The sequence below is a fragment of the Myotis davidii genome, unplaced genomic scaffold (genome assembly GCF_000327345.1).
Source record: "Myotis davidii unplaced genomic scaffold, ASM32734v1 scaffold163, whole genome shotgun sequence".
NCBI classification, from domain to species: domain Eukaryota; kingdom Metazoa; phylum Chordata; class Mammalia; order Chiroptera; family Vespertilionidae; genus Myotis; species Myotis davidii.
Genome location: NW_006295056.1, coordinates 922,324 through 948,369, shown reverse-complemented (window position 1 = coordinate 948,369; position 26,046 = coordinate 922,324). Strand labels below are relative to the sequence as shown.

General features: G+C 35.5%; 1 protein-coding gene across 14 annotated transcripts in view; it reads right to left on the bottom strand.

Annotated features, from left to right (window-relative positions):
* The window catches only part of C2CD5 (C2 calcium-dependent domain containing 5), a 102,091-nt gene that overhangs the window by 5,366 nt on the left and 70,679 nt on the right, over positions 1-26,046 (bottom strand). For 9 of the 14 annotated variants that reach the window (XM_006769639.2, XM_006769644.2, XM_006769642.2 and 6 more), the window contains 10 exons: positions 24,178-24,342; positions 19,992-20,132; positions 17,818-17,881; positions 17,391-17,452; positions 17,075-17,173; positions 15,670-15,759; positions 15,059-15,146; positions 10,805-10,891; positions 1,739-1,789; positions 744-845 (listed from right to left, as the gene is read on the bottom strand). In XM_006769639.2, the coding sequence (XP_006769702.1) occupies positions 744-845; positions 1,739-1,789; positions 10,805-10,891; positions 15,059-15,146; positions 15,670-15,759; positions 17,075-17,173; positions 17,391-17,452; positions 17,818-17,881; positions 19,992-20,132; positions 24,178-24,342 (949 nt within the window). The remainder of the gene's footprint in view (positions 1-743; positions 846-1,738; positions 1,790-10,804; positions 10,892-15,058; positions 15,147-15,669; positions 15,760-17,074; positions 17,174-17,390; positions 17,453-17,817; positions 17,882-19,991; positions 20,133-24,177; positions 24,343-26,046) is intronic. The other 5 variants (XM_006769646.2, XM_006769649.2, XM_006769648.2 and 2 more) reach the window with 3 other exon arrangements.

Here is a 26,046-nt window from a genome sequence, read left to right as displayed (position 1 = left end):
TATTAATGTACTATAAACTCTGACACTCAAATACATTTACCTCAGAATCTACCAAAACACATGGAGTATAGATAAAGAGGATATGATGATCTTGATTCTAACAGTGAGAAAAGAGTTTACTTTCTCTCTAAAAATACCTCATTCTTTCAGCCCTCTGGATATCACACTTGGTAAACTGACACATGCCATAGGCTAGATCAGTGGTTCTCAACCTTCCTAATGCCGCGACCCTTTAATACAGTTCCTCATGTTGTGGTGACCCCCAATTTCATTGTTACAAATTGAACATAAAGCATAGTGATTAATCACAAAAACAATATGTAATTATATATGTGTTTTCCAATGGTCTTAGGCGACCCCTGTGAAAGGGTCGTTTGACCCCCAAAGGGGTTGCGACCCACAGGTTGAGAACCACTAGGCTAGATAGTACCTTGGGTCCTGGAATAGTATCTCTTCAATAAGAGAGCTGACAATTTCCTTCCACTAGAAGAATATATTATCTATTTATATACTTTTAAGAATACCTTCACAAAAAGTGAAATTAAAAAAAAATTCTCAGTTAAAATCAACAAATCTAAAGGCCCTTCAATAACTTCTGTTAAATGACCATTAGTCTGCAGCTTTCACACTCCAACACATGATTGATTCGCAATGTTATTACTGGGTGGAAAAGTCTAGCCTTCACCACTGGGAAATCAGGGATATGCTTCTCAGATCATAATGTGGTAGAAACATCCGCCTACTTGTCTTAATTGATCCGCGCCTTATGGTCTGAGCTTTCAGTTTAATGAGCTCTATCCAGCTGCTGCATCTGTCTGCAAAGGAACTGTAATCAACTGACGTTGCTGGAAACACAGACAGAAAACAAAAGAAAAAATATGTATGACGTCTCTTACTCGTCATAACACTCCTTCCGATGACGTAATTTAACTGTAATACAGAAAAAGAATGGTCCCTTTCAAGTCAGATAAAAGAGACAGTAAAGAGTCAAGCTTTAGACACTGATTTGTCCAAAACCAATTTCTCAGTTAGCTGGCTGAGCGTTTTTGGTGATGTCATAGTTGTGTAGTCTCTTAGGGAAAACGGAAATGGGGTTTAACAGAAATATCAGGACCACATACCACGTTTTAACTAACTTTCTCCCCATTCTTTTTACTTTACAATATTTTAGCTGTTTATACTTTAGGACTTTAATTTGCAATCCAAACTTTGTGAATAATTGCCTTCCTATGTCTACTTTAAAATCAAAACAAAAAATAATGAGTCAAATATTGAAGAATAGATTTAAAAAAATCACTTGTTGACTTATCTTTTATTAAAATACCTTCTTTCTACCAAGAGTAACAGGAAAGCCAAAGGATCGCTTCTGTCCATATTCTCTTTTCCATGTATGATTTTTGGCAACAAAGCTGCTGATAACACAGGGTAGGGTGGCAGGTGTGAACCTATCAAGTTCTCCTTCTAAAAGAATAACTTTTACTACTTCTGAGCAAAAAAATATATATATATATATTAAAAAGCTAGACTTTTATTTTTAGAAACTGGAAAACTATGAAAATGCTTTAAATTTTTAAAATATTAGTTTTATTAATGTTTTTGAGACACATTCTAACTACAAGAAAGCCACATTTTGGTGTCTGAATTCCACTGTCCAGTGCATTTTTCCAATGTCTGTATGTTTATGCACCACCACACTAGAATTTCACACCTTGGTGACTATTTGATTAGACGAACTCACCTCTCTGTGCAGCTGGTATACCTGAGTTAGAACTTGCACTCTCCAGGTGTTCTAATAAGACAATATGAACAACATTAGCTTGGATGCTAAGTATAAATCAGTTTCTCTTCTTTGCTGTTTGTAAGTACTCTCTATAAGCCAGAGGATAGGAGGAACTCTTTATGGCTTCATCGTAAAGGCAAACCAAATAGAAGTATTTAGATTTCTAATGCAATTTCTATTGACATATGAAAACTAGCTCAGTTAGTAAATACCATGCCGAGGAAGGCTACTTGTTAGTATAACACAAAAAGAGTTTCAGAAACTTCATAGGCATGAGGAAATATAAACACAGTAATAAATAGGATGAAAGCAGAATGTAAGAAAACTGAGCAGAGAAAAGGGTCAATGAATTGGGAAGAAAATCTGAAATGAAATATGGAAGGGAAACATTTGTGTGGGGAAGAGCTAGTAAGGTTAAAAATTACAGGCAAGGCAATGACCGATGTCTCACAGACAAACACAAACTCCTTACTAGCCATAACCCTCCTCCTCACCACCAACCCCTTCATTCGAGGACATCACTGTCAGCAACTTCCTCTGGAGGTATCAAGACTTTGTGGAACGAAAAAGTGACTGTTCTCCATAGAAATAACCAGGAATCCCAATCACTTCCTTTCCAGTACCTCATAAAAATAGCATCCAGAATTTTCTCTGATATTTTAGATTTTTTATAGATTTTTAAGGTATTGTACAAATTTAAACAGCACTATAAAAATCATCTATTTCTACTGTTCAGGATCTAACCACACTCGCACATTTGAATTTTTGTTTCAAAGAATTTTATAATTGAAGGAATAAGTGTTGTCAAGTAGAAATAACCCATAAGAAATACTGAGAATTATTTGGGTCAGCCAGTTGGTTTTTTTAAATTTACAAACTAATATTTTTTCTCTGCCTAATGGGTTGATCTTTTGGTACTATTCTTAAGTTAATAAAATTTATATTTTCCAAAAGTAAGATTTGTACAGAATGTTTCTGATAATTGGGTGTATTGAAAGTATCTCCCATGCCGCACTCCTCCCCCATTTTTATAGGTCAAGTGGCCACTAGCTAATACTGAGAGTGTACAATGGTTGACATTCCTCTTACAGTAGAGAGCTGATAAATAAACAGGGTCACTAGGTGGGGTCCACAAAATGCCTGTGAGGGTGCTATGCTGTGGACATGCCCTGATAATCATGGCCTCAGACTGGAGATCCAGACAGGGAGAGTCCTCTGGATTCCGGATCCCGGGGGAACTGGAAGCCCAGGAGGAGATGGAATCTACTGGAAGGCGGCCAGACAGAGCTGACATCTTGAGGCCGATTAGATCTCTAGGGACAGCTCAGCACAGCAAGACCCAGGGCTGGGACAGCCAGAGACCTACCCCAGGCTTCCATGTCCCAGGAGGGTCCCAGGGTTCTCATATGCCCTTGGTGAGCACAGAATTATAGAAAATTAGGAATTCTGTGAAAATTTTTAAAATGTAGGAAAGCTAAAAAAAAAATGTGAAAATCACTAAAGTGAAATTATCTTCTGTACCTCAATATCATCTGAGTAATATGGGATTCCTCAGTAGCAACTATATATATTAAAGGCAAATGTCCACAAAAAGAGCTTAAATGTAAAAAGTGTCTGTTCCCTCCCAGCCAGTGTGGCTCAGCAGTTGAGCATCTATTCCAGGAACCAAGAGGTCATGGTTTGATTCTCAGTCAGGGCATATGCCCAGGTTGCAGCCTCAATCCCCTGTACAGGTATGCAGGAGGCAAGCAGTCGATGGAGTTGCTCTCTCATCTATGTTTCTATCTATCCTTCTCACGTCCTCACTCTCTAAAAATCAATAAAAACACATTTTTTAAAAAAGAACTTTGTCTTAAAAAGACAAAAAGTATCTGTTCCCATCTCTAAGGATAGCCAGTGAAAAAAAACCACAAAGGTATCCAATGATGTGTATAATATTTGTGTTTTTAAAAAAGAAAAATATATTTGCAAAGACAGATAATAAGCTATTAAGAGTAGTTGCCCTGCCTGGCTGGTGTGGCTCACTGGCTGAGCATCGACCCATGAACCAGAGGTCACAGATCAATTCCCAGTTAGGGCACATGCCCAGGTTTCTGAGCTCAATCCCCAGAAGGGGGCATGCAGGAGGCAGCCAGTCCATAATGTTTCTCTCATCGATGTTTTTATATCTCTCCCTCTCCTCCTCTCTCTGAAATCAATAAAGACATATTTAAAGAGCAGTAGTTGCCTCTTGGGAAGGGAAATGAAGGGAGATGAATGCTTTATTGGACTATATGATTTTTTGGTAGGATTTGAATTTTCCACCATGTGCATTTACTACTTTTTCCATCAAATTTTACAAAGGATAGGGAAGAGGGAATATATTTATTCCTGGCCCTCAAATATGAATGTGTTTGAATTAAAATCTGAAAAAAAATCAGTTTTAAAATTGGAGACATTCTTAAGGGAAAGGGCGAGTGAAAAGATTTATCTCACTTAAGAACAGCAGGTTCATCTGTTAATATGCTAGCTATGACCTTAATTTTTTCTCTCCGAGAAAAAGCCCAAGGTGAGCTGGTTCTGACAGCACCTTGGACTGGTTTGACTACTTCAAACATCTCATGACCTTGGGCTCTCTGTCACACTGCTCCTGATTACAATTTGCCTTCTCAGGCAACAGGCTTTTCAGAAGAGAAGGTACTACATATATAAGCTGTCTGGCTCATTGAGAAACTAGTAATTTTGGTTAAAAAGAAATTAAAAGTACATATGTAATCTCTACGCCAATAGTACAAAAACAAAAAACAACAACAACAACAAAAAACAACACTTCATATATAGGGATAGAAATCTTATTTAAGTCATTTGGGCTTTGTTGAGGACCAATGCTTAGTGTGGGCCATTTGTGTATCTACAGGAAAGAGTTTGAGACAAACACTTATGTTAGGTCCCCATTCTAGCTGTAAAGAAGAGTCTCAATCAAGCCACATGGCAGCCTACTTCTCTTATGATTTCCTTTCCCACTGAATACAAGAAAAAGATTATTTTGTTTTAAAAAAGCACAAGCGATAACCCTATTATTCCCAAATAAACAACCCTAGAAAGTTAGCATGGCACCCACACAGCACATATGGCTTTCTTATTCTCTTAGTACATTCTAGCAATATTTAACAAGCCCTAATGGTGTGGGAAGGGGGACTCACCTAAATTAAAAGCAATTTAGTGAAAATGAGCAAAATGATGACAAAGAAAAAAATGTGGCAAGAATTCTTTCTCCCTTAATTATACATGTTCCAATGCCTCTAAAGGTTGAGGCTTCCCTATTTTCCTAAATAATCTGTCATACCAATGACAAAGGTGTTGATTAACTATGATAAAGCTGTATACTGACCACTAACTCTTCTGACCACTTACTCACTCTATATCATTAGAATTCACAGAACATCTTTGCTCTTAATAATTAAAACATATTTGAGACAATCTTACCTGGTGTACCTAAGAAAATTACTAAAACTGAAAAAATTCCTACAAATTATGAAAAAGTTCTCTGGCAGATTATGCATTTCCATCAATCTATAATGCACTGATTAGCTAAGTCATATAACTATAAAATCTGGATTAATATCCAAGTTAGATAATGGATGTATATGAACATTCAGCATAAACTTTGTCCATAATTATATTCAAATACTGGTGGATTGGTAATCAAATGGCCATATTATAGGTAAAAATTATTAAGACATAGAAAAAGACAGACCTTCAATGTGGACAGTCCAAAGGGAAAAAAAATTTTCAATTATAAAGGTAATACATACACTAGAGGACAAAGACAAGTAGCTTCTCTATCTGGGTCGTTAAAGCTTCCAGCTAAAGGTGTACAACATCCTAAACCACTTGTGCTTTTCCTTCAATCACCCTTTATTGTTTTCCTGCCTCCATTACCAGGTACCCACTCCTCCTCTCCATCCTTTATATCGTCTCTTCCAAATAATCCGTTTTCCATCAGTAACTCAATTCAGTTTTTCTTTGCTTTTTTTTTTTACTACCTACTCCAGATTTTACTCTCCTCAAGCTACCTTAAAGAAGCTAAAATTCCTTAACCCTACTTCTCCGTCAATTCTTTTCTTCCTTCCTTCCCATTTTGTGGGTAAGTTTTCCACACACTCTCCTCCCTTTAGTTTCTATTTTCCTCTCATTCTCCTTTCCCTCGGCATCTCTCCCTTTCAAAATCTCCCGTGGATCGTTGTGGTCATCAATAACATGGAGAACTTTCTATTATTGATACCATTTGGTCATTGTGACAAAATATATTTTAAAGAGAGAGAGAGAAAAAACAGGCATGCAATGAGTTGTTAATATATAAAGGGATTTTAGTTAGTATAATGAATTATATAGACTTGTAAGAATTCAGTACAGTTAGTTGGCAGAAAAAAAATGAAAGCTAACTTTAAAGGTTTCATAGATTTTTCTAATAGCTAGTTTAAAATAATGTGAGGGAAGTCATTAAGTTTAAAAAATTAAGATATCTTTTAAAATCAAATTTGATTTAACAAAAAGAAAAACTAACTCTTATAAGCCTACAATAAAAGTAAAGATAAAAAAAATTTCTGATGTGGATACCTAATTATGGAGTGTAACGTATTAAAGGAATAAGCCAACTTGTTTTCTTTCATATTGAAACCCAGATTTTGGCCTAAGCTTGTCACGTTAGTCAGCAGCTGCTTGATGGAAAGAGTAATCTTGGCAGCACATAGCTTATGCCACTGCGCATGAGGAAATCACGCCGGCATAAAGCAAAATGAAAGCAGCAACAAGGTGGGTATAAAAACTTCTCTAAGTCACTCGGGAGACTGGGGTTCGTCTCCCCAACAGGGAGCAAAAAACAACAACAAAAAACTTCTCTGTACAGTTTTATCCAACAGTATATAAAAACTAGGATTGACTTCATCAAACCTTTAAAGTCTTAACACTCTCAAAATTTTAATGAAAATAACTATCCTATTATAGATTAGATTTTTAAAGTATTTGAAATTTATTAATAATAGGATATAATTCATACACTTTTGTCATGAATGTAAGTCCTTAAACCCTACAATATGGTATCTAATATCTCAAGATTTATATCTTTAGAAATGCATCTAAAGTAATATGCTAATCTTTTATGAAAATTACATGTTTAAAATTCTTGAGATCAACTACAGTTTATGAGAAAAATCTTACTAACTTATTTTTTACTTTCCACGCAAATTATATTCACTCAGAGTCTCCATTTTTACTATATTTGATCCCTTTTCTCCTATGTATATCATTTTATAAGTCTCTTGAAACTATTTCGAGAAAAACTGAAGCCTAGATATTAATAGTTAGGAAAAACACTATGAAAGTGGCATAAAAATTCACTATAGCCATCTTTTTTCTCATAAAATAACTTCATGTGAAAATAATTTATGTCAATGACACATCATCTATGATCCTCATAGTATCAAAATATTTGGATGACCTTCACAGGACAATGTCCTTTAAGAAATTATTTCAGCTCAGCACCTTTTAATATTTCAAATCTGAAAAATCAAGATAACTAGCAAGGTAACATCAAGCCAACCATAAATTTGAGACATACTTCAAACTATTTTGTTACCTTGAGAAACAAAACCAAATATAACAAAAGATGGAAGAAAAAAAATTGAACATGGATGGACAATTCAGGCCCAGGCTTACTCTATACACAGAATTAGGATACAAATAATTGAAGCATCTTTTCTTCACATAATATTCACTCACTTCCAATAACATGAAAGGATAAGAAAAGGTTTATCTACAAGTGAAAAGATGGAAGCATTAATAAACATACTGTGCTTAACTTAGCTCTTAAAACTACTCTGTCAACATAAAAGGAAATGAACACTTTAACAAATTATCCTATTTGTGATAAGAACATGAAGAATAAATCAGAATCCAAAATTTTCAGAATTAAAAAAAGAAAAGCTCCATCAGCTTAGCTAACCGAACTAACAAAACTATATAAGCTATATATTTATTTACTTCTCCATATTAGTAATTTACTTTTAAGCCTCTGTGGGTTGCATATAAAAAAGTAGAGAAGAACCTAACTCATGTAGCTCAGTGGTTTAGCGTTAACCTATGAGCCCGGAGGTCATGGTTCGATTCCTGATTCCCAGACAGAGCACATGCCTAGGTTAGGGGCTCTGTCCCCAGTGTGGGGCATGCAGGAGGCAGCCAATCAATGATTAATTCTCTATCATCACTGATGTTTCTATCTCTCCTTTCCTCTCTGAAATCAATAAAAATATATTTTTTTTAAGTAGAGACATTTTTGAACATTTATTCCTAGCACTCTTACCTTGTCCTCTCCTACCTGTTTCCTCTGAACTGTTATGTTTAATTTTTTCCAGATATTTCTATTCTCTACTCAAAGCCTTTCTTCATGTTATAATGCCCAGTTGCTACATTCATGTTATAACACTCTATTATAACATTTTTAGGACCTTTACAAAACTCACCCTATCCTCTAATCTTCGAAAATACTTTCTTTAAAATAACTTTTTCAAATATATTTAGTATAGCCCATGTTCTCCTAAAAAGACTTTGAGGGAGCAAAGACAATAAATAAGCATGCAACATAAACCACAATTTACAAAACTGTTTACAACAGATACAGATAAACTTTTTAGTGCTTACTGATGATTTAGAAATGCAATATTCATGGAAAAGCACACGGGTTTTTCAGTTAAGCACTTAGTATAAAAAGTTTTATACATATTAGTACTGGTTGTGATGATGTTGAACATTATGAACATGATGATGACAATGATAATAAAGGTGAAATGATCTGATTCCATTATTTCCCAACTTTGAAACCCTTTCTTCAAACAAAATCACATGTAGAAAGCAGATACGCAAAAACACACTGAATCGAAGCTGCTCTAAGTTCAGAGGTAGGGTAGGGGGTCCAGAGACCTACCCCCTCACATCCCCAACCCTTTCAGCTCCCTCCCTTCCCACCCTGCCTCTTGGGAAATCATGAGGCACCTCCGAAGAAACACTATGGTTTTAAAATTATTGGTTTAACTAATTAGAAGCTATTTGGAAAATTTTAAGTTCAGTGTGACCATAGGCATAATTTAGCTTTTGATTTGTTTTTAGTAATGGGAATATGTTAATAATTAAAGAAACACAAACTACAGAAACCCAGGGAATTGGAGAATTTTAAAGGCTAGAGGGAACCTTAATCCTTTCACATTTTACAGATGAGGAATTGAGGTTTACTAGTAAGTTGGCCTCAAGTCTCACACTTCTGAGTAGCAGAACTGAGAAGAGGTCTGTTGCTTTATTACTCCACCCATGGCCCTTCTCTACATTCCTTAAATTGAATTGCAAATACTTTAGGTATTGTTCAGATATTACTTATTCCACTCAAATTCTTCTTGCTTCAATCTTCAGTTCACACAGTATAATTTACACAAAATATACTAATGACAAGAAATACTAGTTATAATTACCTTTGAAAGCGACTGCAGATACTGTGTTATCAACACAGATAAGGCAAACTTAAGAGTTTAAATTTGATCTGCAGAACTCAGTAGCTATTAACATCGTAAAATACAGCTACTGGTAACAGGAACCCCAAGAACAGATATATATATTCCAAAAGATTAGCAATTGATGAAATCTTTTTTGTTAATTAGTTTTTTATTTTGTTTCTCCCCCCTCCCCCCCAACATTTCAGGGTAAGGATGAATAAAAATGACACCTAAAAGTAGTTTGGAACTAACCCTGCATTAAATACACATTTCTGTATAAAGTAGGCATTTAAAAAAATCCTGTCTAGTTAGTTCAAGGGAGATTCTTAACAGTTCTACTTGTTATTCCAGAAGCTATATTTATTTTATAAAGCTGAACTCAGATTATCTTTGGATTTGATTTTTCCTCTCTAGTCTTTCAAGGAAGTTGAAGTATGCAAAAATTCTCCATGGAGTTCTACATTAGAATTTTAATTTAGATAAAAAGAAAAAAGGACCACAGTTACCATGTCAGCAAGTTCCGAATTTGAAAGTACCTCATCTTTTCATCTCCAAAATAAGAGACGGGATCTACTTATCTATATGGACAGGCTTTGCACTGATTTAGTAAAGATTATTAATATACATGCAATGTGAGCATAAAATTATTTTGTATTACATCTAATTTGTCAGATAATATACCTGACAAGAAGAAATAATGAAATTATTTCACTTGTATTATAAAATATAAAAATCAAAAAAGTCAATATGAATTTTTAAATAACAGATGTACCATTTTTCAGAATAAAACATTTAGAAAAAACACAAACTACATTTATTATATATGTAATGCTATGAAGTAAAGTACAATAATTCTATAAATTTTATAATAAAAATTGCACTGAAATCAGAAGAAAAATGAAATAAAAAACTACTATTTTCTCCAAAGAGTATTAGGTCAAAGTAGATGTACTGTTATTAAGAGATGATCATTTTGTATTTGAAAAAAATGGCAGCATCTTGTAAGTACCTAAAAATGTTCCTCAATTGTACCCAAGATACCTAAAAGAGACAAAAAACACATTCCTTTCTCACATTATTGCTGCCACCCAAAACCTCTCCAAATATCTCTGGAGAAAATAAGTAGTTTGTTGTCATTTTCAAAATGAATATTTTTGTAAAGGTTTAATTGTTGCTGAAAAAAATTATCAAATGTAATATAAATTTCAAATATATCAAATAAATCACTATGGGAAATCCAAATATCTGAAAATAAAACTTTAATACATTTGATATATAAAAATGGAGTCTCATATGAAAAATTACCTTAATAATATGTGCTGATATTACTTGAGAAATTAAAATGAGAATATTACTCCCCCCCCTTTATGAATATGAACATAGCAATGAAAAAATGAACAATAAATCTTCATCTCAAGATTCAGTAAGATTATCTACAATAATGAAGCAAGTAAAAAACACCAGAAACTAGGATTTGGGTTTGCATTTCCCTTATTTAACCAACCTTTAGCTGGTGGAAAAGGATGAGAAGGAAGTGAATCTGAACAGAGTTCCAGTGGAAACTGCAGAAGTTCTTCATTATCTGTAGAGGCTTAGGAAGCAAGAAAAACACTAATTATTTAGTAATAACCTACTATTAATTTTTTAAAATTAAGAATCTGGTATAACAGATTGTAAGAAAATACTTGGAACATCTATATGCCAACAAAGTGGGCAACTTAGGAGAAATAGACAAACCCTATGTACAATCTGCCAAAATGTAATCAGGAAGAATCAGAAAACCCGAATAGGCCAATAATAACTAATGAAATTGAAGCAGTAATCAAAAAACTCCCAGCAAACAAAAGCCCTGGACCCAGTGGCTTCACAGGTGAGTTTTACCAAACATTCAAAGACAAATTAGCACCTATCCTCCTCAAAATCTTCCAAAAAATTTAAGAGAGAAGACTTCCAAGCTCTTTTTATGAGGCTAGAATTATCCTAATTCCAAAACCAGATAAAGACACTACAAACAAAGAAAATTATAGGCCAAAATCCCTCATGAATGTGGATGCTAAAATCCTCAACAAAATACGAGCAAATAGAATCCATCAATACATTAAAAAAAATCATACACCATGACCAAGTGGGATGTATTTCAGGAATGCAAAGATGGTTCAATATTCACAAATCAATAATGTGATATACCACATAAACAAAATGAAGGATAAAAATCATATGATCATATCAATAGACACAGAAAAAGCATTAGACAAAATCCAGCACCCATTTTTGATAAAAACTCTCAGAAAAGTGGGATAGAGGGATCATAACTGAACATAATAAAGGTCATATATGACAAACCTACAGCTAACATCATACTCAATGGGCAAAAACTAAAAGCATTTCCCTTAAGATCAGGAGCAAGACAGGGATGTCTGTTTTCGCCACTCTTATTCAACATAATACTGGAGGGTCCTGGCCACAGAGATCAGACAGAAAGAAGAAATAAAATGTATCCAAATTAGAAAGGAGGAAGTAAAACTATCATTATTCGCAGATGACATATATTGCACATAGAAAACTCTAAAACAGTCTACCAAAAATTGCTAGATTTAGTAAGTAAATTTGGCAAAGTAGCAGGATACAAAATTAATACCTGGAAATAGATGGCATTTTTATACACCAATAATGAATTCTCAGAAAGAGAAACGAAAAAAAAAATCCCATTTACCATTGAACAAAAAATAAGGTATCTGGGAATAATCTTAACCAACAAGGTATAAGTCCTATACTCGGAAAACTATAGAACACTGAAAAAGGAAAGAGAGGAAGATACAAACAAGTAAAAGCATATACCATGTTCATGAACTGAATAATTAACATCATTAAAATGTCCATACTACCCAAAGCCATCTATAGATTCAATGAAATCCCAATTAAAATACCAACGACATATTTCACAGATCTAGAACAAATATTCCAAAATTTATACAGAACCAAAAAAGACCCTGAGTAGCCACAGCAATGTTGAGAAAGAAGAATAACATAGGAGGAATCACAATACTTGATATCAAACTATACTACAAAACCACTGTAATCAAAACAGCCTGGTACGATGATCTCATATGTGGAATCTAGTGATACGTCTGATAAGGGGTTAAAATAAACTGATGAACAAAATAGATCCAGAGTCATAGAAGCATGGCACAGACTGTGGAATCTCAGAGGGAAGGCGGGGGAGGGTGGGTGGGTAGGAGGAGATCAACCAAAGAACTTGTATACCAGTACATATATGCATAACCCATAGACACAGACAATAGGGTGGTTAAGGCCTGAGACGGGAGATGGCTACAAAACCACTGTAATCAAAACAGCCTGGTACGATGATCTCATATGTGGAATCTAGTGATACGTCTGATAAGGGGTTAAAATAAACTGATGAACAAAATAGATCCAGAGTCATAGAAGCATGGCACAGACTGTGGAATCTCAGAGGGAAGGCAGGGGAGGGTGGGTGGGTAGGAGGAGATCAACCAAAGAACTTGTATACCAGTACATATATGCATAACCCATAGACACAGACAATAGGGTGGTTAAGGCCTGAGACGGGAGATGGAGACAGGCTAGAAGAGGTCAATGGGGGAGGGGGAAAAGGAGGACATATGTAATACTTTCAAGAATAAAGATTTTTTTAAAAAACCAGCCTGGTACTGGAACAAAAACAGGCAAATAGACCAATGGAACAGAACAGAGACCCCAGAAATTTGACCCACGCCAATATGGTCAATTGGTATTTGACAAAGGAGACAAGAGCATACAATGGAGTAAAGATAGTCTCTTCAATAAATGGTGTTGGGAAAATTGAACAGGTACATGCAAAAAATGAAACTAGACCATCAATTTACACCATACACAAGAATAAACTTAAAATAGATAAAAGACTTAAATATAAGTCACAAAACCATAAAAATCCTAGAAGAAAATATAGGCAGTAAAATCTCAGACATCTCACTTAGCAATATTTTTACTGAGACTTCACCTTGGGTAAGGGAAACAAAGGAAAAAATTAAATGGGACTACATCAAACCAAAAAGCTTCTGCACAGCAAAAGAAACCATCAACAAAATGAAAAGGGAAACTGCTGTATGAGAAAACATATTCATCAATGATACATCTGATAAAAGGTTAATTTCCAAATTATACAAAGAACTCATACAACTCAACACCAAGAAGACAAATAATTCAATTAAAAATGGACAAAAGACCTGAATAGACACTTCTACAAAGAGGACGTACAGATGGCAAATAAACACATAAAAAAAGTTCAACATCACTAATCATCAGACAGATGTAAATTAAAACTCCAATGAGGTATCACCTCACACCTGCCAGAATAGCTACCATCAATAAATCAACAAACAACAAGTGCTGGTGAGGATGATGTGAAAAGGAAACCCTAGTACACTGCTGGGGGAAATGCAGACTGATGCTATTCACTATGAAAAACAGTGTGGAGTTTCCACCCTGTGAGATAGCATGAATGGACCTGGAGAGTATTATGCTAAGCAAAATAAGCCAGTCAGAGAAAGACAAATATCACGTGATCTCACTTATGTGTGGAATCTAATGAGCAAAATAAATTGAAATGGGTCCAGAGACATGGATACATGGAGCAGACTGACAGCACTCAGAGTGAGTGGGAGGGACAGGAAGAGATTAACCAAAGAATATATATGCAATAATGCATAACCTACGGAATAGACAATAGTATGTGGACAGCCTGATGTAGGGTGGGAGTTGGGTGGAGAGGGGCAAAAAGGGAGAAAATGGGAGACATCTGAAATACTGTCAAAATATGATAGGCCGGTATAGCTCAATGGTTGAGTGTCGACCCATGGACCAGGAGGCCACAGTTCAATTCCTGGTCAGGGCACATGCCCTGGTTGTGGGCTTGATCTCTAGTAGGGGGCATGCATGAGGCAGCCAATCAATGATTCTCTCATCATTGATGTTTCTATTTCTCGCTCCCTCTGTCCTCCTCTGTAAAATCAATAAAAACATATTTTTAAAAAAATAAATAAGAAAACAAAATCCTACTTTTAACACCTAACAAAACAAAAAAGAATGATACTTTCTAAATTTTACTAGGTAAATGACAACTCTGAGAATCTGTTGACTACTATGGGACTTTTCCTAAGAAACACGTGATGCTTACTACATTAGTAGTTTCTCAAATGCTTTGAGGACCTCCTTAGAGCTACTAGGATAGGAACCTCTAAGTTACTGCAGAATAAATATGCTACAATTTAAATCTATAAAACGACAGTATCTCTATGTAAATACCAGTCCACCACCTATTCATGTATAAAAAGTATCAAATCAGCCATATGCTTATCCACACCGTTACTTTGATAAAGATAAACAAGCCCTAGCCGGTTTGGCTCAGTGGATAGAGCATCTGCCTACGAACTGAAGGGTCTCAGGTTCGATTCCAGCCAAGGGCATGTACCTTGGTTGCGGGTACATCCCCAGTGGGAGGCGTGCAGGAGGCAGCTGATCGATGTTCCTCTCTCATCGATGTTTCTAACTCTCTATCCCTTTTCCTTCCTCTCTGTGAAAAATCAATAAAATATATTTTTTTAAAAAAAGATAAACAAAAAGTGGCAGATTCTCTTCAAGAAACAATTCATTTATTTAATCTAATATCCTCTATATTTTATCACAAAACTATAATGTAGACAAACATGAACTATGATCCCACTCATCATAGATTTACCTCTTTGCAATGACTTTTCAACCTGTGTTTTTGTTGTCTGTAAAGCCTGATTTTTGTCAAAAGTTATTGCAACGGCTGTGACTGTAACCTAGAATCACAGAAACAGTAAGATTAGCAAAATAATCATTGTCAAAATAAGTTTCTTACACTTATTACTCAGTACCATGGAACAACTTAACACTAATTGGCTAATTTGCCTTTCCTGGTTAAGATTCTCAGTTAAAATTCCCAGTTATAATTCTGGTTAATATTCTCAGAGAATTATACATCAGCTCAGATATTTAAACTATAACTAAGCCCAACATGTACACCTAAACATAGATATTCCAGAAAGAGCTCAAGAACTTTGTCTAATAGATGGGGACTGGAGAAACTGTATAGAAGTACAAATCCTATTGTATGTATGCTGAAGCACAATTGTATGTGATTCCACCTTCAGATAAGCAGAGTTCAGGAAAATAAAATATACACAGTCTGTTTCATATTAATATGTTTCAAAATATTTTAAATAAAACAGGTTACAGTTATTTAATTATGGCATATTTATAATATTATAACAGATCAGGTAAAAGCTAGAAATCTTCTTTAATAATAGACTGAATCTTAATTACCTGAATTAATTCATCTTCAGGAAGAGATACTGTAAAATTTACATGGCAAAGGCAGCAGGGGATCATAGACCGTAGTTTAAAATACAGGCTCTATACAATAGAAAATATTGGCAATATCATTTCTTTTCATTTAAAAATTTACAAAAACTGACATTTTAATGCACATTATATTATGGCAAATAAAAAGTTTAAAGGATTAAAACAAAGCTGGTCCAATTCTGTTTTGTTTATCCTTACATTAAAAATCCATCTATAATAATAAAAATGAAATATGCTAATTAGACCAGACGTCCTTCCTTCTGGACAAAGCCACAGTAGGCGGGGGCCGCGGAAGCGGGCGGGGGCCGGTGCCAAGGCCCTTGCATGAATTTCGTGCATAGGGCCTCTAGTCTATAATAATAAAAGCATAATATGCAAATTGACCAAATGGCCGATCAGCGGAACGACCATCCGGATGACCACGCTATGACACCCACTAGCGCCAGGCCAGCCAAGGCAGGTGTGATATGATTTGTCGGGGGCCCAGCCATTACACCATGATCACCCCACAGAGGCAGAACCAGGCCACCAGCCGGCAGGGCGATCAATTGGGGGGATCCACAATTGCCCCAAAGAGGGAGGCCCAGGCCACCAACTGGCAGGCTGTGGTGGGTGGGCGGGGCCTCCCTTTGTGGGGCGTGATCAATCACCCCAAAGAGAGAGGCCCAGGCTACCCAGTGGTGGCGCTGTGGTGGGCGGACGGGGCCTCTCTCTGTGGGGGCGATCCATCGTTGGGGTGATCCATCACAGAGCCCCATGATCAATTGCCCCAAAGAGGGAGGCCCAGGCTACCCAGCCAGTGGTGCTGCGGCAGGTAGCCTGGGCCTCCTCTGCGGGGGCCATCCATTGCGGAGCCCCGGCAGGGTGGGCAGGGCCTACCTCTTTTGGGTGATCCATCGCGGAGCCCCTCCTCGCGGGAGGCCCTCTGAGGGTGATTGATCGTGGGGCTCCCGAACTGAGAGAGGGTGCAGGCTTGGCTGAGGGGCCCCACCCCCTTCCAGTGCATGAATTTCAATATTATGGCCTCTAGTTTTCAATATTATGGCAGACAATAAGGTTTAATCATATCTATTGATGTCATAATAATAGTATAAGAGAAAGGTATTTTAAATTTACATACACACAACAGATTTTTATGAAGTTTAAAGCTATGAGATAACTTACAATATATTTCTTTTATAGTATGGTATATTAAGATAGACAGGACAACTTTAGCATTTTATCTGATGGCAGAGCTAAGTTGATATGTAAACAAAAATAATTCAGCCCATAACTGTATAAGGTGTTCCAGACAATATGTACACATTTTCAATTTCATGATTCTTAGGAGTTTTAACTAAAATATAGTTAGTCAGAAGGTACCTACCTTGAGCAAATTTTCACAGAGATCATTAAAGTTCTTATTGAGGGCTTGATTAGTCAGGTTAAGACTGCTTAATCGGATTACTCTTACTGATGTGAACATCTAAATATGGGGAGATATGACAGTATGGCATTTTATTACTTTAACTAATCACTGTAACAATAAAACTGCTAATAATGAACAATAATAACTAATGTGGTATGAAAAAGGGTAACATTTTAATTGCAATACGGAGGTGAAAAAGAAAACATATATTAAGAAGGAACTTGCTAAAATCATTTATGTTGTATTTATTTAAAATTAAAAATGAAAGATTCACCTGTATTTCAGATGTCCAATTATTTATGCCAGGCATAATTTCTGTATTACAACTATAGAAGCCTGTCAAAATAAATTATAGTTAAAATATGATATTTCATTTATTTTTGTGTTAAGAATAACCTGTTTCAATTATTACATGACATTCTAACTATAAAAACCATTCATTCTTTTCTAAAATGTTAGACCATCTTAATTACCACTTTTTAAAAAATGTGTAATCTTAAAAGGATTAAAAATCAGTTCATCTAAGTTCTAACATAAATATTTTAAACCTGTTTTCCGCCTTGGAGCAGCAAAGCACATAACAAGGTGTGACATTGATAAAGCCTCTAAAATAAAGTTAGTACCATAATAATTATGAACTAAAATACTGATGTGCAAAAAAAAAGGACAGTCGCATCTCAAAGGTAATTTTTTCTGTTTACCTGAAGGAGGAGGAACATCAGTAAGGAGAGAATGTACATCTTCCATAGCATCTGTGTCGTCAATCTGAAAATAGAAAGATTTCAACTATTAAATAAGTAGTAAATATATAATCATTTTCAATTTTTAAATTTTTTTTTACTAAATAAAAAACATGAGTCAAAAAAGAACCTTTTCCCTAAATTAAAATATAAAACTTGAAAGAAATTCTTTTCAAATATTGGTATATTTCTCCACAGTAATACTTATAAATACTTCCAAGTGAAATAATTTTTAAGTATAATTAATTTTTTCTTTTAATGAGCCTTTTCTTAATCCTTTAGGAGGGCATGTTTCAAAAGAAGATACCATAAGCAAAAATTATCTCTATATGTTGAAATAAATACAGTGCAATTAAAACAGAATTTTGACTAAATACACAATTGCTTTAAAATAAAATTATGTAGGGATAAATTTAAAGGCATGCCTAACAAATTAGGTCTAAATCCTATTTTTCTTATATCACAATATTCCATTGTGAATAATAAAGAGTGAAACTATGCAACTAGACATATACTGAATTCATCTGTACATCAGGGGTCTAAGTCCTGCCTCACACACTCTATGCTTCCACTCACATCACCCCTGCAACTTCCAGAACCACCTTCACTCCCACTTTACCTGAACTACCATGGTCATGGCTATACCTCAACACTTCCCCAAACCATTCCACACCCAGATTCAAGCATTCTCCAACTACAATCCCCTATCCTTTTGCCCTTTCTCTTACTGAATCTGCACCTTGTCCCACATCTTCTGCCCACATTTGAAGCACTTCTGTTCATTACTTAGTCAGGATCCCAGGATGAGAAGTATCAATGATGCTCTAGATCAGCAGTTCTCAACCTGTGGGTCGTGACCCTTTCACAGGGTCGCCTAAGACCATCCTGCATATCAGATATTTACATTACGATTCCTAACAGTGGCAACATTACAGTTATGAAGTAGCAATGAAAATAATTTTATGGTTGGGTCACAACATGAGGAACTGTATTTAAAGGGCCAGAAGGTTGAGAACCACTGCTCTAGATCAAACTTCAGGTAATGCTAAGACTCACCTGGAAAGTTTGTTAAACAGATTCCTTGGCCCCACCATGAAATTTTCATTTACGAAGTCTGAGGTAAGAGCCCCAGAATTTGTATTTCTTACAAACTTCCAGAGAGTGCTAACACTATAGGTAGTCACAGCCCACTTTGAGTAGCACTGCTCTAACCAGTACCCTGGATCCTTTTACCTCCTTAACCTGACATATTCTTTACCAACTCCCATGATTTTCCCATTCTCAGACCGTAAAAAAAAGATGAGAAAAAAGCACAAATCCATACAGATTGAGTTTTCTACAAATTAACACTCTTACCTCAGTTAAGCCTTGTGCATTTCCCACGGCTGACATCCTGATCACATTCACAGGCACTGTTCCAATCCCATTCCAATACAATTCTACCGTCAGCTTCCTGCTTCACTGAGATCAAGGCACCTGACTTTCTCTTTCAACAGGCACCTTACCAGGACATTTCTGAGCATCTCATTTATTTTCCTTTCCTTCAATATCAAAGGAATCTATCTCTTTCAAAGCTAACTGTTCTAGAGAGGAAGGCAGGGGCAGCAGATTTGTTGAGAGAGGAGGCTCCCTGAACCTTTTGTACCACGTTTATCCTCCAGAAAAGCTAGTTCTGAGTATATTTTTATAATGAAAGTTCAATGATATCCTCTGAATTCAATAAGAAAACACTACATTCAGATTCACAGTGCCTATATTATTACATGTAAAAATGTTAAAGTAAAATGTTACAACATATAAAGCATGGAATTCTAGTAAGTGAAACAATAGCACATTAATTTCTTATTTAAATTCATCCAAGTTTATAATAAATAGCTCCAAGAGTTAATATTACTTTAATTTTATTTCAATCCATACATAAATTTTTCCAGAACCACCTTCATTATTGTTATCGGTCTTCTGGTATTGAACAAAAATATATTAATAAGTTCTGATATTCTCAAGTTTATTGTAATATTTAAATATTATACTTTTTATATTTATAACAGTGGTAATGATACAGAAGAATCACATCAAGTATGATTGTAAAATTACACATCTAAAAACTTTAAGAAATTAATCCAATGCAATAATACCTCCAAAACAAAAGCATCTTTTTTCCCATGTGAAAGGTCCAATTCTGTAACTTCATCAGAACTTTCTGATTGAGATCTTAAGAGTCTTGAACGTTGTCGAGGTTCTGGGATGGGTGATCCTATAATCTCTTCAGATATCTCCTAAAAAAATATATATATAATTACTTTATATTACAAAAGACCATAATTTTCAGTTTTTTCTTTTTTTTTAATTGAGGTATAATTGACGTATAACATATTAGTTTCAGGTGTATAACACAATGATTTGATATTTGCATACTTTAGTTTGGTTTTAAATTTTTATAACAACAGACAACTACCTTTGGAGGGAGTCTACAAAAAAATATTTAAAGTGTATATTTCATAACTAACTTTGTATAGGTATGTATAATTCAAAAACAGACATGGCAAGGCATTACTGACATCTACTGTACAGAGAGAAAACTACAATGAGTAGGGAACTGGCAGTCCTTCCAGCTTAGAAGGTATTTTCTGCACAGCATTTAAAAGTACTAATACTCCACAAAGAATTAAAGATTTGTGTCCCTAACTATGATTCTACTCTTTATATCTTTTCTTATCCAGTGGTAATTTTTCATAGCTCCACACAGTAAAATGAGGAATATAATAGACATATGTGTGTATGTATATGTAGTGCACATATTACACATGTGTTTGCTTTACTATTTATTAAGTTAAATAAACTTTGGTAGTTACAATAATGATCTTTTTGAGGTCAGTGTAAGGTGCAATCCTGTATGGTTTAATCAGCTTTTTCCTATTACATAGCCAAATATCAACTAACCAGAGGTTCTAAGTATCTGTTAGCAACTTATCAGGAGAATGTGGATATGTGAACACAAATGCAAAAGACAGCTTATTATTAGTATAACAGACCCATCTTTAAAAAAAAAACAACAAGAAGAAAACAAGGAAGTTATAAGAAAAAGCTTTTCAAAAGGCTAATGTTAAATGTTCATAGCTAGCGCATAGGTTATGTAAGACTACCACCACAGTTTCATAACACAGCTCTCTATGCAGTACTTTCACATCCATTTATTTTGCTTGTACTCCAAATTAACCTGCCCTATATAAATCTGGCAGGGTGCCTATTATAATGAATACAAAATGAGAAAGAGACACAGTTCAGAAGTAGAGTAGTTTGCCTGGGTTTGCAAACTAGTAAGTGATGAACTTGTCTTGATCAGTTCTTTTGACCCTGAATGCAATATTGAAACTATCCTTCATTTTATAATTTTAAAGTAGTTTAAAATTCAGTTATGCCTCTCTTTATTGTAACATGGATGAAATAAATGTAACTATCCAAAATTGAATATATCTTAGATTCATAATGAGGTTTTACCACTGGTGCTGTTAATTCCCAATAAAAGTTTTGCACCTAGCCGAAACCGGTTTGGCTCAGTGGATAGAGCGTCGGCCTGCGGACTGAAAGGTCCCAGGTTCGATTCCGGTCAAGGGCATGTACCTGGGTTGCAGGCACATCCCCAGTAGGAGATGTGCAGGAGGCAGCTGATCGATGTCTCTCTCTCATCGATGTTTCTAACTCTCTAACTCTCTCCCTTCCTCTCTGTAAAAAAATCAATAAAATATATTTAAAAAAAAAAAAAAAAAAGTTTTGCACCTAATTTTGATACTCTGGCTGACTTAGTTATTTCCAGTTAAGTGGTACTACACCTTTGCATAAGAAATGGTTTTCTTAGCAACAGGGATGGACCTTGAGAACATTATGCTAAGTGAAATAAGACAGAAAAAGAACCCTATGATTTCAGTAATATGTGGAATATAAAACTGAAATTTGTGAACACAAACAGCCAGAGGGAAGGGGTTGGGGGCAGAAGGGGGTCCTAATATGAGGTGACAGGAGATTTGACTTGGGTGATGAGCACATGGGGCAATACACAGATCCTGTAACATAGAAATCCACACATGAAACCTGTATGTTCATGCTGACCAATGTCACCCCAATCAATTTAATAAATTTTTAAAAAGTTCTCAAGGTATTAAGAAAAAAATTAAACAGCAGCACTCACTTCAGCTGGGGCTACCTTTCTAAGATACAGAACACTGACCCACATTTTCAGGGTGGGCATACATTGTTTTAGAAAATTGAAAACACAAAACTATAATATGAGTAGTGGCCTTGTACACTGACTTTTTCAAACAAATTCTGATAGGTTAAGTTAAAAGACCAGAATGTAATAAGTACTGAAATAAGGAAAGCCATAGTAGAATACTCATAAATTGATTAATCCTTTTGTAAAAATACAGTCATATTCAACATATGAAATCCATATATGCTGAAGTTTTTAAATTCACAAAAGATTTATTCCCGCCCAGCTGGTGTGGCTCAGTTGTTGAGCATCGACCCATGAACCAAGAGGTCCCCGGTGGATTCCTGGTCAGAGTACATGTTCAGGTTGCAGGTTTGATGCCCAGTAGGGGGCATGCATGAGGCAGCCGATCAATGTTTTTCTTTCATCAATGATTCTATCTATCCCTCTCCCTTTCTCTCTCTCTAAAAAAAATCAATAAAAACATATTTTAAAAAGAAATATTTATTCCCTCCTCTAAAATGCAATACTAAACAGCAGCTCATAAATATTTATTGAATTTAGACAAATTCTCTAAATATGTCTCTGTCTTCAAGGGGCTTTTATTATAGTAAAGGAAGAGAGACATGTAAAACTAAGTGCACTAAAATGTAACAGGCACCATGACAGAAGCAAATACAGGTACAATAGAAACACAATGGAAGAGGTAGGTCCTGAGGGAGGTCAGGATGGAAGTAGAGTTGATAAACACTGTTACATGAAAGTTCCACTCATATCACTACAATTCATATATGGAATCCTAACATATATATTTGCAAATCATTCTTCCCAACAGGAATAAACACTACTAGTAGATGTTTAAATATCAAAATATAATTATAAAAGAAAAATAATTACAGCAAACAAGCAGTCAATAAAGCGTTTTTTAAGAAAGCTTTTACAAAGGCTATATAAGTAAATATATTAACATGTTAACATTTTCAATGAATTTAAAGAAACTATATCAACACTGCTCAATAGAAATATAAAGCAAGCTTCATAGGTAATAATATAAAAAAGATACAAATGAAACATGTAATCAATATAAAAAGAATCCAAAAGGTATCCTATGTTCTTTTTCATTTACTAAGTCTTCAAAATCCAGTGTACTGGTATATTTTATACCAATACCACATCTCAATTCAGACTAGCCACATGTCAAGTGCTTAAGAGCCACATGTGACCAGTGTCTACCACACTGAACTGTGTAACCCTAGTCATGTCCTTAAAATTCCTACCAGCTTAATAACTTTGCTAGAAAGCTGTTAGTTTGAAGCTGGAATTCAGATGTACTGTTCCAGAAGACCAACCAAAATTCAGTAGCATATATAAAATAAAATAATAAAAATAATGTTATCCAAACACTTACCTTTTATAGAAGTATTTCATTATCAGAGACTTATAAAAGCAAATAATTTCATTCCTACTTCAACACATCTTTCAATTCAGGTTAAAGCTATAGGACATCTGCAGAGTAGGAAGCATTGTGATACCAATTGCAAAGCTGGTGAAAAGACTGACTATAGAAATGACTGGTAGGAAAATTGTAAGAAAAATGCCAAACTAAAAAAATCTCTATTCTTTCACACTTTACCATAGGTAAGCAATCTTTCTTTTTATTGAGAGAGAGAGAGAGAGAGAGGAGAGCGAGAGAGAGAGAGAGAGAGAGAGAGAGAGAGAGAGAGAGAGAGAGATGAGAGATGAGAGATTTTAAGCTATTTAACTATTCAATAAGTATTTATTTAAAAAATACCAGAAGGAACTGTTCTAGGCATTAGGGATACAGTCCTGGGAGAGCTTGATTCTACTGGCAGTAACAAACAATAGATAAGAAAGGGGAATAGGAAGTACCAAAAATTAATGGGAGAGTTACAATTCTTAAATAGTCAGAGTGAGCCTCCCTAAAAAGAAGACATATGAGCATAGATGTAAAGGGAGGGAAAAGAATGAGTAATGAGGAGAACATATCTAAACAGTGAAAAAAAGTCTTTAAGGTCCAAAGTAAGGTAACCTAAAAAAATATTAACAGCTACACAATAACTGATATATTCACAATGTAGACTTAGTTTACTTACTGGAGGATTGATTTCATATAACTCTTTATTCTTAGCGATCGTGTCATTTATCTTCTTTTGCATATGAGATACATGCTGTTCGTAGGAGCCATCATTAGGAGTCTTCCCAGCAATCTGAATTCCACCAGGCGTTGGTAATGCTGCTAAATATACGCCTGTGGCCGACTTGTAAAGATAATTAGGAAATAATTGTTAAAAATATCTATAGGACGACAACAGAACCTTAAGTTTTCATATTTAGGAATGTGGTCTTTGCCCAGTAGGAGAAAGATAATTAATGTCAATGGATGCACAGGACATAGGTGGACAAGCACAGCAAAACATAACTGGGAATAGGGGTTGGCTGCATCTGTTGAGAACCTGGGGTAGATGGTTTAGGAGGACTTATTTTTCACTGTATACTTGTAATTTTATAGTTGTACTATAAAATTTTTACCTATGGTTGCAAGAAATTAATTGCATTGAAAAAGTTTAGAAAAAGAATATAAAAAGTTGTTAAAAGTAGCCCTGGCTAGTGTGGCTCAGTTGGTTGAGCATCATCCAGTGCACCTAAAGGTCACAGGTTCAATTCCCTGCCAGGGCACATACCCAGGCTGCAGTTTCAACCTCTGGTCAAGGGGCCTACAGGAGGCAGCCAATCGATGTTTCTCTCTCACATGAATATGTACCTCTCTCTCTAAAATAAATAAATACACACACACACATATATAGTTGTTAAAAGTAAGTTTTTCATCAATGAGTAGATAATTGACCTTTTCTGTGACAAAAAAGGGAAACTTTGCAATGAAAGTGAATATACTGAAGTGCAGAAAGAATAGGGAACTTACTCAAGATCACACCGTCAATAAATTTGGAAAAGAGACTTGAATCTGTCTCTCCAAACCCAAGAACTTTTCACTAAACCATGCTACCCCCATATTTATCAAGAAGGAAAACAGCATGGATGGACCTGGAGAGCAATATGCTAAGTAAAATAAGCCAGTCAGAGAAAGATAAATATCACATGATCTCACTCATTTGTGGAATATAATGAACAACATAAACTAATGGACAAAAACAGAGTCAAGACAAAGAAAATATTTTAGAATATAATAGAAGTAATCCTGTTATTTGCAGATTTGTAATATTGCCTACAATGTTTGTGATATTATACTATGTTAGTACAGTTTTGGTGCATGAAAATTCATGTACTTGGGGTGGTCCCTCAGCCCGGCTGCCCCCTGGTGGTCAGTGCACATCATAGCACCCGGTTGTTCCCAGTCATTCTGCTGTTTGGGTCAATTTGCATATTACCCTTTTATTACAGAGGATTTAAAATATTTTTTTCTTGAAATATCAATTTTTATTGCATGTAATCCCATATAACAAAAGCCTAATATGCTAAGTGTCTGGTCGGCCATTCAACCAATCACAGCATAATCCTATCTAATAAAAGAGAAACATGGTAATTGGCGTATGACCGCTACCCTTCCCATTGGGTAATCAGTGAGTTACGCAAATTAGCTGCCAGCCAAGATGGCGGCCAGCAGCCAGGCAGCTTGAACCTAACATGAGGCTTGCTTGCTTCAGTGACGGAGGGCTCCAACGTTCCCCGCCTGCCGCTGCAGGCCTCTGAGCTGGCAGTTTCAGAAACTCTGTAACAAATACCACCGGACTTCAGCCAGCAGATTCGCAACATTGTAAGCAAAGGCCAGAAACCTACTTTCAGCCATGGAGGCCTAAGAGCTGGAGCCAAGCCTCAAGCTAAAGCTGGCCCAGAATAAATTTTAAAAAAAAGGAAAAACAGAGCTGTTGGAAGTTTCAGTCACCCCCAGCCTGAAAACAGCCCTCAGCCCCTCACCCAGACTGGCCAGGCACCCCAGTGGGGCC